At 53.6% G+C, this 15392-nt stretch overlaps 5 protein-coding genes across 5 annotated transcripts; 2 read left to right on the top strand and 3 right to left on the bottom strand.

Annotated features, from left to right (window-relative positions):
• Positions 1 to 1068: 1068 nt before the first annotated feature.
• On the bottom strand, positions 1069 to 2292 carry PG985_006980 (delta-aminolevulinic acid dehydratase; the record flags this gene model as incomplete). Its single annotated transcript, XM_066826749.1, has 2 exons — positions 1069 to 1977; positions 2047 to 2292. The coding sequence occupies 2 exons, from the start codon at positions 2290 to 2292 to the stop codon at positions 1069 to 1071; spliced, it is 1155 nt and encodes a 384-aa protein (XP_066686356.1).
• A 1067-nt stretch (positions 2293 to 3359) lies between these two features.
• PG985_006979 (Exocyst complex component Sec10) lies at positions 3360 to 5979 on the bottom strand (the record flags this gene model as incomplete). The annotated part of the gene is made up of 2 exons (XM_066826748.1): positions 3360 to 5713; positions 5781 to 5979. 2 exons carry the CDS (start codon positions 5977 to 5979, stop codon positions 3360 to 3362), a joined length of 2553 nt encoding a protein of 850 aa, XP_066686355.1.
• Positions 5980 to 6825: 846 nt separating this feature from the next.
• On the top strand, positions 6826 to 7905 carry PG985_006978 (uncharacterized protein; the record flags this gene model as incomplete). Its single annotated transcript, XM_066826747.1, has 2 exons — positions 6826 to 6888; positions 6994 to 7905. 2 exons carry the CDS (start codon positions 6826 to 6828, stop codon positions 7903 to 7905), a joined length of 975 nt encoding a protein of 324 aa, XP_066686354.1.
• A 404-nt stretch (positions 7906 to 8309) lies between these two features.
• On the bottom strand, positions 8310 to 9257 carry PG985_006977 (uncharacterized protein; the record flags this gene model as incomplete). The annotated part of the gene is made up of 1 exon (XM_066826746.1): positions 8310 to 9257. The coding sequence occupies one exon, from the start codon at positions 9255 to 9257 to the stop codon at positions 8310 to 8312; it is 948 nt and encodes a 315-aa protein (XP_066686353.1).
• Positions 9258 to 10311: 1054 nt separating this feature from the next.
• PG985_006976 (uncharacterized protein) lies at positions 10312 to 11703 on the top strand (the record flags this gene model as incomplete). The annotated part of the gene is made up of 1 exon (XM_066826745.1): positions 10312 to 11703. One exon carries the CDS (start codon positions 10312 to 10314, stop codon positions 11701 to 11703), a length of 1392 nt encoding a protein of 463 aa, XP_066686352.1.
• Positions 11704 to 15392: the final 3689 nt, after the last annotated feature.

Here is a 15392-nt window from a genome sequence, read left to right as displayed (position 1 = left end):
CAGCCCAGGACCAGCCCGGACACGTCCAAAAACCAGACGACCCTTGTGGGGGTGCGTCGTCGTCACGCATGGAGCAGCTAACATGTTTTGTGACCATCCATGGTAGGGTCGCACCCTGGTCGGGGTATTGGCGAACGCCTCGTCGGTAGGTACGAGTTATACTCCACGGCCTATTTTGGGGAAATCTAGAAGTGATCCTCATCAGCAACGGTTGAAGCTGAGACAGGATCAGCAGGGGAAATCCCGGGTAACCCCAGTAGCTCCCCACTAGAATCGTATGCCGAGATATATCGTGGGCCCACGTCGGCAGATCATCTAGCGTTTCGGGATTGCGATCGATGTTGCAGACTCCAGAAGCGCCTGCTATGTTGAAACGATTCGCGTACCGTTTATGGAGAAACAACAGCAATACGTGTTCGGCCGAAACTGACACGCGGGCCAGTAACAAATGCTCTTTCCACATCAGCTCGTTTACAGTATGTTACTCTACTTACTTGCTCCAATGCTCCTTCATTCACATGGCAGTTATAAAAGGACCAGTGGCTTTCTCCTTTTGACTTTGAATGCCCACGCCTTGAGTACAGTAGCAGCCCGCAGGCACCCTGTATGACTTGCATCATCAAGTACAGTAAATAAGCTCCGACTGACAGGCCCGTCTGGACGGGGCTGGACAGGCCAACCTTAGTCATCCTCCAGACCCGGCAATCTTGGACCAGCGACTAGGGCCCCTAGTCCGACAGAGAAATCTTATTCGTATGAGTAACAGGGAGAATAGGGTTTACGATCAAATAAGCAATTTCGTCGATGGAATTGCACTCTTCCCATTGGCTCCGGTGGGAGCCAGCGAGCCTAGTCTTTGAAGAACAGGGGTTTGAATGCTTTCATGTGATTATTTATTGGTATCTTGTCGCAAATCATCACTCGTGCCAACCGCGGGACATGCATTCGTAGCAAAAATGCGATGAACGGGATCCGCGGCTTGAGCAGCCTCTTAACCGTTAAACGCCGGGGAAACCATCGCATCAAAAACATCGTGAAAACAATCGCGAAATCGGTCATGGCCGCCTCCTACTCGTCTAGCCAGTCAAGAAAGTCGGGGGTGAAGTAGCTGATGACTATGGTGGCACCAGCTCTCAAGATACCCTCCGTTACCTCAAAAGCCATAGTCCTCAGATCGAAGACGCCTGCCTTAGCCGCAGCATGCACCATGGCAAACTCGCCACTGACATGGTAGGCGGCAACTGGCAGGTCCCGGCCAATCTCCTTGGCGTCACTGATAATGTCCAAGTACTGGCTGGCCGGCTTGACCATGATGATATCGGCGCCTTCGCCGATATCTCGGACAATGGCTCGTCTCGCTAAGCCTCGACCCCCAGGAGGCAATTGGTAGCATCTGCGGTCACCGAATGAAGGCGCAGACCCGGCAGCATCGCGGAAGGGGCCATAAAGGCACCCAGAGAACTTAGCGGCATACGACATGAGCAGAGTTTTGTGTGCAATTCCCTCCTCAATGAGCTTCAGCTTGATAGCTCGGATGCGACCGTCGTTCATGTCCGAAGGGGCAACACAGTGAGCGCCTGCCTGAGCATAGGCCATGGCGACATCGGATATGCGATCTACCGAAAGCTGATTGTTCAATGTTCCGTCGTCGCGCAGAATGCCACAGTGGCCGTGAGACGTGTACTCGCAGAGGCAGACATCTACGACGATGAACAGCTGAGGGAACCGCTGTCGAAGCAGACGGATGCATTGAATAACGGGCCCCATTGGGTCGTCAGCAGCGGTACCCAGGGCATCCTTGGTGCCCGGCTTGAGAGGGACGCCGAACAGGACCACGGAACGAAGGCCTTTTCGGACCAAGGGCTCCAGAAAGGGAACCAGCTTGTTGACGCCTCGGCGGTACTGGCCTGGCAAAGAAGGGATCAATGTCTCGTCGTCTTCGATGTCGGATATAAAAAGTGGGTAGATAAGCATAGACTGTAGTCGGAAAGCGGACGTTAGCCTCTTGAGCGTGACTTGCAATGCGTGAGGGCCATGTCAACCCACCTTGGTCAGTTGTCGCTCAGCCTGCCATGAGCGGGCGAGCGGGTGGTGGTAGCCTCCATGAAGCTGGCTTCCAATGTCGCCAGCGATGCTGACACTGGTAGCAGCAGTGCTGGCATACGACATGGCGCGAGAGATATGCGAGGTGCGATCGTCCATAGTAGAGACGGACGGGGCGGGACCACGAGGTCGGCGCGGGCCATTGGGGTCGCGCATGGAAAGATCTTGCACCAGCGTAGAGAACGACATGATGCAATTGGAGAGTGGCGGCGGTGCAAGTCAGTGAGGCGTCGTCGTCTATAGTGCGAGATGGTGATTATCTCGAGCGCGGAGATCCGATAGGTGGCGGTAATGATAACGTTTTCGTATTTCAGGAACTCAAAGCGGAGACAGGCCGAATGATAGCGAGGGGGCCAACCAAGTCGCGGCGCAGATAAAAAGGGTATTTGCGCGCGAATATCGAAAGAAAAGATGGAAGAGTTCAAGACTGAATGGCAATCAACACAGACATTGGATTGGGTCGGTGTTTATTCAGGATGGAATTGTATTGCGGATGACTGGCTGGCTCCTTGCCAATCCATTTTATTTTTCGCCCCACCATTTGCACTTGTGCACCCGGGTTTGGGAGGTTTTCGGAGGGTCCAGCGTGTCCAGACGCCCCCCAAAGGCCCCAAAAGCACTGACTAAACCTAGTAAAAGTACTGGATGGCCAGCTGGGGAAGACGGCGGATTCTCTCCTTCAGCCAATCAAAAGCAGAGTGATTACATTAATCATCCCGCATGTACCGAGGACCGCCAGCGCCAAGACCGAAAGCCGAGTGACGCAAGACGCTTATCGCGAACTGGCCTCGGATGAGACGAACGGTCGGCAAGGCAAGTCAGTTTAGGGGCGGGGTTACCATAGCAGTAACTCGAATAGACAGCACCAAGGGCCCGAGTGAAAGATGTTTTGTAGAGATTCGTTAGCGACCTATTTGCTTATATATGTATGACTGCGATACTCCTGGAAGCTTCTGAACATAGACGGTCAACTACAGGTTTCGGTACTGCCACACCGCCGAAGTCCGTGTGTATCAGTTGGATCTGCCCTGAGAAAAACAATGTATAGCCATTGCTTGGCACTCTGATCACACTCATGGGGGGTAGTGGTCACATACGATGAGGTTAATTATTTACCACCTCTTTATACATGGAGGGCTACGTAAAGATGGGCAGCCGATACCCAAACATCCAAACTAGGTAGGTATATTATACGTGAAAACCCCTGAACTCCTACGCACATTCCCATGGCTTTCATGGACCATCATGGATCGTCATTACAGCCCGGAGAGCACGCTCTGGATGCCGACGCTCTTATAATCCTCGCGGTTTTGGATATATGTCTTGAAATCGGCCTTTGCCAATTTCTTGCTACCTCCACTTGGGCCGGTGGCCAAGTTTCTCGACCTCTCGCGCAGCGCTTCAGGCCCAATAATGAAGAGGTATCCGATCTCCGTCAACAGCTCGACCGAACTCTCAGCATCCTTGTTGAGGTTCCACTGCTTAAGTGTTGCCACATACTTGGATATATCCTTGGTTACCATGAGACCACCTGCTGCGTTGATCTTGTACTTTTTGTAGTGTTCAATCAGCAAGCGCTGGACTGATAGAGCTAGCTCGCTGCTGAAGACTTCGAGGTTTGTGCCATCAATCGCTTGTGATGTCAGGGTGAACGCTCGAGACAGGAAACTGCATATCGTGTTGCAGGTCGCTGTTTGCAGGGACTCCAGAACGCTGTCGTCCTTGGGAAGATAGTCAACCTTCTTCTGGGAGGCGAGCGACTTCGTGACCCAGTTGATCAGGACATCAAGGGTGGATTTCATGATGCTATTCGTCTTTTTCTCAATCGACTCGATACCCATTTTACTTTGCGCCTCCATACTCCGACGGACTGTAGTATTGGCCTCGGCCAGCCGTATAAGAACGGTCGTGATGAAGCGTGACATGATGCTGGCAATGGTAACAGCTGGGCGGATGGAAGGCAGATAGGTGAGGTCGGGCTCTGTCTTGGAGTTCTCCAGAGCAGTGGCTTTCTCCAATGCAGCATCCAGGCCAGTCTCGACGTAAACTTGGCCCATGCTGGTCATGAGCAGGTTGAGGAGGGTTGCAACATCCTTGGGCGTATCGGTTGGACTGCCCAGCTCCAAGGTGCGCCGGACGCTCTCCGCCAACCAAGTCATCATCCGCTTGGCATTTGCAGTGCTCAGAACTCCATCCTGATCTGTCACTTCAATGTCGTTCTTGTTCTTGTCGGTCTCTTGAACACCAGCCACCCTCAACATCATCTCCTTTTGCGTCGGCGTCAAATCTGACGAGTCTAGCCGTTCTAGATAGGCGTCTTTGGCAGATGCCATGAGCTGAGAACCCTGCTGGGCTAAAGATGCCATGAAACCCGTTGGCGCCTTCTTTCTCCTCGAGTGGTAAATGTTGTATTTGAAGAGCAAGGAATTGTACATTTCCTCCAAGCTCTTCTTCTCCCGTTCGATGTATGAGTTACCCACTATATATGGCACAAATAGTTCTTCCATTTGCTGGTCGAGAGTCTGCGATATCTGCGCCGAGCACGGGTCTGGATGCTCTGTGAGACCGTGTGCCTTGAGGTCCTCGACCAATGCGCTGATGTAGTTTCTGGAAGAGTGCAGGGAGCGAAGAAAAGCCAGGGACGAAATGGTATCAGCCTTTTCCAATACCATCTCAAGTCTTTGCTGAATGGACTGCTGGAAGATCCTCTGGATAAACTTGATCAACACCGTCTCGTAGTAGGGGAATGCCCTCTTGATGATGAATGACTCCTCCTGCATGATGATTTTAACCTCGTCACACAAGGACTGGAGGCTCGGTTCCACCCCTGGCGGATCAGAGTCCGGATCGGCAAGTTGCTCAAAGGTTTCACCTTCTGCTGTTACTTCTTCCGTAATCAGCTGGTTACGGTCGATGAAGAACTGGTGCTGGTTCACGAAAACGGCAATGACGCTAGAGCCTCCGTTGAAATCGTGCAGCACCTTGGCACACTCCATCATGTCGTCGAAGTTCTGTTTGCGGTAGCTGTTGTTGAACTGTTTGAGCAACTCTTGTTCCAGCGTCTCGCAGAACTTTTCCAGCACCTCCCTTGTGTTGTAATTGGACCTGAAGGCGCCAGCGACTCCGTTGGTGACCCCGCGGCCATTCCCGTTTGTCTGGCCCCAAGCTGCAAGATCCAGCCGCTGGCTGATGCGCATCAGTTGGTGTGCGATTACAGCGCATCTGACCTTGTTGTCGGCACCACCCTGTCGTTGGATTTCTTGCAGCGACGTCAACTCGCCCGTTTCGCCGACTTCAAGCCAGCATTGTAAAAGGAAGTTGGCATCTTGGGCTCGCCTTCGTTTCCGATCCAGCTCCTCCAGCTTTTCTCCTATCTGGACGGCGATGTTCCCCCCACCATTCGGATCATTGCGACTGCCTCGATCAATATTGCTGGGGTTGTTGAGACTGATGTCGAGGTCTTCAAACTGTTTAATCGATTGATCCAACTTTAGGCCGAGGGTATCAAGTGTTTGGTCATGTTGAACTTCGGCACGTCGCACTTTTGATTGAAGATCCGACTCCTTCGCTTGTAATTCTTCGGAAAGGTTCCCGAGACCCTGGAGAGCGTCTATCGCGGCGCTGTCAGCACAGTTCCGAGCCCGATGCGACGGGGTGGGAATCGAAGGCCTACATACTTTCAAATGTCCGGATCAAGGGCTTTGGGTCGAATGCCTGCTGGGTGGCCGGACCCGATCGGCGATTGACAGGAACGGCGCTCTCAGCAAGGCTGTCGACAAAATCGCGAACGATGAAGTCTTTGTTAGAAAAGTCGTCGAGAGTGAAGCTGGGCCCCCTGGGGAACAGCGCCCTCGACCCGGAGCCGTTCCTCTCCATTTAGGTGCAGGAACTCTCAGAACAGAGCCGCCCGACTACATGGACATGGGCGCATGAGCTTGGGTGAAAGCGAGTGCTTTGGGTATTCGGTCTGGTTGGGTTATGTTGATTGAATCCTTGCGAAGATAAGCTTCCTAGGGGCCGCTGCCTAACACACCAGTGTTCGTTGGATTTGTCGTAACGCGTTAATGGGGATCCGAGGCGATGGGTTGGGATTCGAGGGCGGGATGGTTCAACTGGTGACAGGGGTGTAGCTGGTTGGCTTATGTACATGCACCTGTTCCAGCCAGCTGAAAAGTACTGCGTAAGCCACAATGTGTATTGCCTACGTCTCCCCACAGGGCACCTGTAGCTGTCCCTGTCACCTGTGGCTGAGAGCACCCGGTTCCAGGGTTGGGCGAAGAAAGGACTGCTGGGATGATGGAAATGAACAGCAATCAGACGTCAGTGACATCTGATTTATATTACGAGATCGTGCCTGCCCGACGACTTCTACAGCTCACTCACGTCGCTTGACTTAGTCGTCCTTCTTTACCAAGGGCACCTTCCTTTGGTCGGATTCATTTGCCACACTCCTTTCCCATCATCTTCTTGCGCAGCCTTTCTGGTGCTGCTACATACTTCATATCAAGCTACACAGCTTCACCACCCGACTGTTGATTTTGTTAATTCTTGATTCAAACTTCCCTTACTTGACCACTCTCCCAAACCGATTTCGCGCCGCTGTGACACACCGTGGGCGTCTTAACCGGATCTGAGTATATCTTTGTTGGTTAAATCCTTCACTTGATAACTGTATCCCCAACGGGCATACTTTCCATAAGAAACGAACCAGCCGATACATACATGCCGTTCCAAACGAAAGATACAGGGGGTATGAACCCCCAGGAGCGCGAGGCGCTGCTAAAGGTTGGTTTACCCTCCGTGCCCACCTGCCTCACAGGCATGCCCAGTCACGTTTTGGCGCAACGTAGTGTTACACGACAAGAAGCTCACATAGATTGAATATAACAGCCCTACCTCCCCACGACACCTCGCCTGCATGAGCCTTCGACCAAGAGGAAGCAGCACAGCAACAAGACTGCGTCCGGCTTGGGCGTTAGAAAGGTCCTACGGAAGCAGCTTTACGCGCTCTCCTTCGCTGTGATCCACGCCATCTTCTCTGTCTACATTCGCATCCGCATAGCGTGCCATGCCGTCTACCTCCGCATCGTGTCGGTCCTTTACTACCACCATCACACCCCCGAATACATACAGCGCGACGTTTCCGGCCTTCCGCGGAAGCCAAAGCATCTCAGCGTAATTCTGACTCTGGAGGAGGGTGGCAAACGTGTGGATGCCAAGGAAAAGCTCATTAGCGAAGTTGCCGACATTGCAGCATGGTGCGCCTCGGCGGGCATCCAAATGCTCTCCGTGTACGAAAGGACCGGAATTCTGAAAGATGAGATGCAACAAAGCCACCGCGAGATTTCTGCCAAGCTCCGCAACTGGTTCGGCAAGTACCAGGCACCCGACCTGCACTTGCACTCACCCAACATGGAAGTCGTCCACCCTTCGTACTACAGCGCACCAGCGCATAAGGGAGCTGCCGAGTACGGAATCGCCATCATGCTGGTGGCAGAAGATGATGGACGTGAATCGATGGTTGACCTGAGCAAGGTGTTGACGGTGATGGCGCAGAAAAATAAGCTTAGTCCTGCCGACATCACCTCAGACGTCATCGACAACGAGCTCACCAGTAGTGTTATGGCCGAGCCTGATCTGTTGATATCGTTCGCGCCATATGTGGATTTGCAAGGCTACCCTCCCTGGCAGATACGACTGACAGAGATCTATTGCGAGCAGGACAACCAGAGCGTTGAGTACCAGGTCTTTGTGAATGCTCTTCGGAAATACGCACAAGCTACCTTCAAACTGGGAAAATAGTTGGCCTTTTGGAGGGCTGCGTGGTACATCATTCCTCGCGAGGGGAAGAGATGGGATCTGAGGCTGCTCGCAGAAGCTGTGGCTGGGCTTCAATGGGCCTAAAGAATCAGATTGGCACTGCAGTGAGAAAAAAGGACTTACGCGGATTGGGCACCCAGCGGCTCTGCCTAACGGCATCTTCAGCGTCTGCAAAAGAAAAATCAGCGTCTCTTTTGATGTCCATGTTTCGAGGCTCTGTGGCATCGGCACAACTAAAGTTTGACAAGCATCGATTCATCTCAACCTGCACACAAACGACGGATGGGATGCCAGGGGCGTCGAGGGCCTGGGCAGCTGGGGTGAGCAACACGGTTCGAGAGTTATAGCAACAAGGCGTACATATTATTATACCCATTAATCAATCATTATAAGTCTTTCTTCCACACCCGCATCTCTCGATTCACTGTATCCCATTTGTAAACCGGGCCCGTGCCGACGTTGTAGTTATAGTAATTATCCGTTCCGGGTTTCACCAATGCTCGCCGAAACGTGATGTTGATCCGGCCACCATCAGTGGCATTCTTGCCTGTACGCTTTGGTATCGAGTGTAACCAACTGGCTTGTGTAGGCCCGCGCATCAATATCATATCACCACTCGCTAGGGGGAGCTTTAGGGGCTTCGACATGGCGTTTTTCATGGTGTCCGTATGCTCGCCTCCTGGCGGAGGGGGGACGGGCTTATGCTTTAGGAGGAAGTCTCGGCGCGCGCCCAACGAGAAACTTGCGATGGCGGGCAGTGGGCCAAGAAACCGCTCGTCGTCGCTGTGGAAGCTGATGCTGTCGGCCCCCGAAGCGTAGTAATTCACCAGGCAGAAGTTGAACTCACAGCCGGTCGCCTCCTGCGCCGAGAGCCGCAGGCCGTCCAAGCACTTGGGGATCGGGCGTGGCTTATATCGCGTGTAGAACTTATCGGCGCTCACGTCGCGACCAGTCTTGGCGTCAAGGATCTTGCTTGTGTCCCCTCCGCCGCCGTCGCCACTGCTGTTAGCACTACTGAAGCGCGACGTGTCGTCGAGCCCGAACACGGTCGTCCATCGCGGCGTCCGGATGTGCGTCGAGGTCCCGCCGCGGTTGATGTCGTATTCGACGCGGTAGAAGGGCAGCTCCGCTCTCAGGAACTCGAATAGCGAGCGGGCGCTGCCACCGCCGCCGCCGCCGCGCGCCACGTACGGCTCGAAGTACAATAGGTCAAGGTCTGGCTGGTCGTTGATGACGCGTCCCAGGCTCGCGGGCCACGAGGGTAGCTCGGCCGCGAGGGCGGGGGGGTAGATGGGGGATAGGGAAGGGGTACGCCGGATACGATGAGAAATCATTGCTTTTCCCTGGTGTTATCTGGCTTGCGCCTAATTCTTCTGCGGCAGATTTGGCTGGCTACCACGGGAATACGAATCAAGTCAGCCATTATGCGCAATGTTATCGTCTTCAAGTTTGGGGAGTCCCAATAGCAACCGTAAAAAGACCGCTCCGCACTCACGGCCTTATCTAGTACCTCGTGATTAATATTCGTATCGAGGCCGTCAAGGTGTGCACGGTCCCGAGAGGTCTCATGCAAGCCATCAGATATGTCACGAGGCTTCTTTGGCTTGGGAGTGCCAGCACCAGCAGCGCCGAAGAAGGCGTCGATCGTGCGCTTTCTTGACATCTTTCAAATACGAACAGCTAGCCGACCAAGGCGAGAAGAAAGCTAGTTATCTGGCCCGTACAAAAAACAAGAAAAGAAAAAAAAAGTCAGTTAGAGAATTGCGTACGCGTACGCAGTCAAGTTGCGCAAGGCATATCGAAACTAAATAGAGTTGCACGCGGCCGAGGTCTAACTGCCATGACGTGGTAGACCCTGGCTTACCACGCAGTCTAGTATATCAGTGGCGTACATGAGACAGTTGGTCTAGCATACATGTATATTTGGATAGATCTTTTACGAGAAAAAGGAAAGAATAGGTACTAAAACTGGAACAGGGGCCGAATACAATCAATATGCATAGCAGTAGGTAGCCAGCCGACTTGTACCTGAGATGGTGTAGTGTAATGACGGCATTGACTGTCAGCCTTGCAGCTATCGATCTCAGCTGCAGGGGTACTTGGGACGATTGAGGGGTCCCTGGCAGAAAAAACCCCGGGAGTCATCAGCCTTGTTGGGCAGGATCCATAGATCAACGAGGGGGGCATTTCCACCAGATGAACAAACAATTTGTGGTCGCCAATACTTTTGGACCGCCGAAGATACTTCTTAGTAGTAGATCGATTTAAGAAATTGTCCTGATGGCGGTAGGTCATATCAATCCTCCAGCCCAATTGAAGTTTGGGCCAGAAAAGTCCACGTGGCTAAACTAATGAATGGCTGTACAGGCCACACGATTCAAGGAAGAAATGAACGTTTTCCGTCCCTCCGTCGCCCGCGCCGTCGCCGGCGTCCTCGACCGGTCGCTCTTCGCAAAGACGGTCCCGTTGGCAGCCGCCATCATCTCCGAAAACAAGTTGATCTCGCGATACCGAAGGGATCTGGAAAAATCCAAGGAGATTCTCTCGGCCGAGCGCATATCCGCGATTGCGCCGCATCCCGATCAAACCCTGGCGTCGCAGGGCAAGAAATGCCTGCTGCTGAACCCCGCCGTCCAGCCCACAGCCCCCGAGACTTGGGGTGCGGTCCTGAAGGAGGGCGTGGACAAGTCAGAGTTGGAGGTGATCCCTTACAGCTTGAATTTAGACTACGAGTACTTCAGTGCGCTGGACGTCCTGTCGGTGGTTCTGCCGCCGGAGCTCCACGACGAGATCCCCAGCGGCTTCAATGTCGCTGGTCACGTGGCGCATCTCAACTTGCGCGAGGCCTACCTCCCCTACAAACACCTCATAGGGGAGATCATAGTCGACAAGAACCCGCACATTCGAACCGTGATTAACAAGGTGGACAATGTGGGCAGCGAGTCGGAATTCCGGACATTTGCGTACGAAGTGCTGGCAGGCCCTGACGATCTTGACGTCGAGGTGCGCGAGAACGACTGTGCGTTCCACTTTGATTATTCCAAGGTCTACTGGAATAGCAAGTTGGAGGGGGAGCACACGCGTCTCATCAGATCATTCCAGCCCGGCGAGGTCGTCTGCGATGTCATGGCAGGGATAGGGCCCTTTGCCGTACCAGCGGGCAAAAGGGGTGTTTTTGTATGGGCCAACGACATGAACCCGGAGAGCTACCGGTATCTCCAAGAGGCAATACAACGCAATAAGGTGGGGACCTACGTGCGGCCCTTCAACGAGGATGGGCGCACCTTTATCCACAACGCGGCCGACTCGGTCTACGCCGCCTCACAGGCCGGCGACCACGTACTTATACAGACTAAAGTACGACGCCACCTTCGAGGCCCTGCCGGCACCCCAGATGCTGCCATACCACCACCCCAGAAGATCCCGGTCCCACCCACCATCTCTCACTTTGTCATGAACCTGCCGGCCATGGCTTACACCTTCGTCCACCATTTCCGTGGGCTTTATGCCGGGCACGAGGACTTGTTTGCACCAAAGACCGAGACCAAGTTACCGCTGGTCCATGTCCATTGCTTTGCGCTGAAGAGCGACGACCAAGTCCCATTACTCGACATCTGCGAACGTCTGACCAGCGAGCTTGGCGTCAAGATGGTACCCGGCGATGCTGAGAAGCCGGGCGAGGTCAGCATATACAACGTGCGTGATGTTGCCCCGGCCAAGCGGATGTGGTGTGCGAGTTTCAGGGTGCCAAGAGAAATTGCATTCGCAGCGCGAGGGTGAGCGAGACCAATACGAATTCCTACATGTGCCTGCAACCAAACCTGCATGCCTATGCCATCCACTACTCCTCATGATGGTGGTGTACAACTCCACTCTTGGAGGCATCTAGATGAACGGGTCAGGATGCAACAGCGCGCAGCAAACGCCGAGGGCTGACAATCTACCCAATCACGGCCGGCCAGCTAAATCTCTGGAATATTAACCAGTCTGTCTCGCTGCAGCCGGATAAGCAAATCAGCAAAACATTGCATCCTCGATTGTGTTCTGACCATACATGATCATGTTCAGGTGAGGCCGAAGTTATATCGGCTGTGTTGCTAGATGCAGGCAGGGTGCAGTATGCATGATCGCTACCCTCCGTATGTATGTCACTGCGCCGCGCATGCTGCCCAGACTACCATTTCTGATTATACTGGCTGTCTTGATGCGCGTATGACGTTTCAGGCCTTTGGATAAGCTCAGATAGACGGCCCTGCCTTGCTGGTCTTGCCGGCTGGGAGGAATAAGGAGACGCGGATGGGGTCCGGAGGCTTCTCGCTTGTCGGCGTGTTTGACACCTTCAGCAGTAGCACGACACCACTGGTTCTGGTTGTTGCATATGTATGCAGGACTTGTAACAGTCTTGCATGACTTAGTGGGCTCCTAGAAAGATGGCAGCAAGCGAATTAAAAAAACGCAATGGACCCCTGGATGCAGCTATCTCGGTGCGGCCCCTTTCGTACATTCGACAGCGTGGTTAGAATTGCGATGCATCAATGGTCCAAACCGGCCGACCGGCCTCGTAGCAGGCTTCGCAGGAGGCCGACCGATCTGCTCCATTTGCCACAGTCAGTTCCAACATATTCCGAAGAAACTCGGGACAACAAGAGGAGGTCTTATCGGCGCCGTTTGGCATGTGTTATTATGCGTCATCGATGTGACCTTTGCCTGTATCACTGTAGCCTCGCATAGCGGGGATCCTGTGTCTGTACGGGTCAAATATTCAAAGCAATATATGTGGCAGATATCGCGAAGCCTCCACCCTCGAAGCTACACTCGGAGCGCAGAGCAGAACGCAGAGGAAGAGCCTCTTGGGCGTATTTCCTATTATAGCACAGCTAACAGTCGGCGTGCCCCGTTGTTCGGCCACTAGAGGCACATCCGGAGTCCAGTATGCCCCAGCGTAGTACTTGGCGTGCATATTGCAGCAGAGTGGGTGTGGACCTCATATGCAGGCTAGATACCCAAGCCTGGTTAACGGCAGGGGATCGAGGAGGATGCGATGCTAGCAGTATTTCAGCGAGGATTGATTCGCTTGGCTTGGTTAGTAGCGATTGATAAGGGCATCGCCCAGCAAAGTGTTGATTCGCGACAAGCCTCCTGGCGTGCATAGAGATACGAAGATGGCAGACGTAGGTATGATGGCAAAAGTGCGAGACGCTGATCGGTGGCCCGATACCTGTTATCGTCCGCGCGGGCGCATGCCATTCGCCAATTACTAGAGGCCATCGCACCGGTATAATCACGACATGGCGCTAATATCAAAGGCCAGGTCACCGCGGACCAAGGTACACGACGAGAACCGGATCGAAACCCAGGCTTGACAGTGCGACCCTAATGCGTCAGTGTGAGTTGGTGGTGGCTTGCATCCAATGCAATGGCAGGGGCCGTATCCTATCGCGGATTTCCAGATCGAGTATCCCCACGAGAGCTGCGGTGTTGCAGATGGTAGGTAGGTTAGTGAGGGTTATCTTCAGGATAGCTGGCAGGGTGCCAAAGCACAAACTGCCAACCCAGAGAAGGTTGGAGAATGATTTGCAATGCAGCTGTTTCACAGCAATCCATCTTTCCGTAGCCGGCACTATCGACTGGGGGGGGAGAAGGGAAAAAAGAAGAAGAAGAAGGAATACCAATCCGATAATTTGCGAGACAGCCCCGCGATCCCTGGTGTCCCACCCCCTCCGGTTCAAGTGCGAGCCGCGAGGCCCAGACCGGTGTGGCAGTCAATATTGGTCGACGACGTTGCTTGAATCCAAGTACCTAGGTTACCAAACCAACCGGTCAGGGCCCAACCGCCCGTCCCCCTTCACCCTCTGCTCCGTTGGTGGGGTGCCCTAGGTTCCGATCGGATCTATTCCTGTCATTCATGTTGTCGCAAGCGTAGTGTAGAAATGTCTCCGTGGCCGGGGTGGAGGAGAGGGAGGGAGGGCGTCGCTGCTGTCCGGTTGGCCGATGCCTCGATAGACTCTGTTACTTGCTTGATGGGGCTGGAGACATGGCATCTTTCTTTGCGTGCATGGGGGGAGAGGCGCCGAGCCTGTCTGTCAGCCTGTCACATCGTCGGTGGGCTTTCCAAGTTCTGCCCCCCAGCGCATGCCGTATCACTCGCATTGCAGGACAGGCGCTGAGGATGGAGGGGCTTGCTCCGTATGTATTCTCATACCTAATCATCTCTTGTGAATGATAGCCGGCAAAACGGCAGCAAGAGTTTGCGGACCCATTCCCAACCTGGTGGCTCTTCCCTTTTTTTTTTCTCCGTACAAGTGCATCGACGCACGCCTCTTCCAAGGCTCAATGCCAGGCGAGGCATGTAGGCGAACGCCCGACCGGGGCATTTCACTGCATGTGAGGTAGGTACCTCGCTGTGGACCTGAGCCGCAGCTTCTACATACATTGGATCTGACTGAGTTTGGCATCGACCATGGAGAATCAGTCCGAGGCCCCGACAGCACACTTAGGTAAATGCCATACGTGGCCGCCGTCTAGAGAAAAAACACGTGCAGTCACTAAAATTGTCGATAGTCAGTCCTGGGCGCCCATGTCAGAATCGAGATTGGAGTACGTAGTAGATGACCAAATGGACGGTCAACGTCATTGGAAACCACCGCACCGGTTTATGGTCGGTCGCTGGTGATCAACACGCAATAACACGGCCAAACAACAGGTGACAGGATAGATCGTATATAGTGGTATGTAGTCCAGGGGGCGCTGGCGATACATACTACCTACATAACCTCCGCGGGGAAGCCGGGGCAGCTGCTTGTCGATCAGGGTCTAAGCTCTTTGGGCTATCATCCATCGTTTTCCCCCCTCCCCTTCTTCTTCACAGTACTTGCCGGCCTGCGCCGTTCTACACCTGACCGCCGCCGTCACTCATTAGCCCTTACTAGAGTCGAGGGTTAAGCTACGTGGATTAGTGACGAGCTTTCTGAATAGCCACACCGTGCCGCATACCGGATATGTTTTATGTAGAGACGTGTACATGCGCGTTACATCATGTTTAGTGAATGAGGCGCGCCAGGCTTCCACTGCAGCGCAATAAGTCAAAAGGGGCTATTTCAGGCGGCGTTTGGTCCCAACGGTTTTTGAAGATAAGAAGTTGATACCCTACGCACATACGCCCGCCATCTTCACATAGAAGGAGGCGGTGTAACCCGAAGTGTCGCAAACAAAGCCACGACAATCACTGCCCGCGTCGATATCTGTAACTCTAATCCGATGATGCCTCAATGTCCTAACATATATTTCACGCAATATCTACCGCCGAAGACGTCCGATGTGGTCAGGTGAGGTCCCGTTTGCGCAATCTCTTTTATCTCGTTTCAGCATAGGGTCATGTCGCCATCGGGCTCGAGTCGGGCGACCGTGTGTGTGATCGCTATACGTGTCTCGATATACTGACGCTCGTTGCATATAAAGCTGGCATGCCT

Source organism: Apiospora marii (assembly GCF_038362585.1).
Source record: "Apiospora marii strain CBS 49790 chromosome Unknown utg000004l_segment0_segment0, whole genome shotgun sequence".
Taxonomy (NCBI): domain Eukaryota; kingdom Fungi; phylum Ascomycota; class Sordariomycetes; order Amphisphaeriales; family Apiosporaceae; genus Apiospora; species Apiospora marii.
The sequence above is the reverse complement of the archived record's forward strand: the minus strand, read 5'-3'. Positions and strand labels throughout refer to the sequence as shown.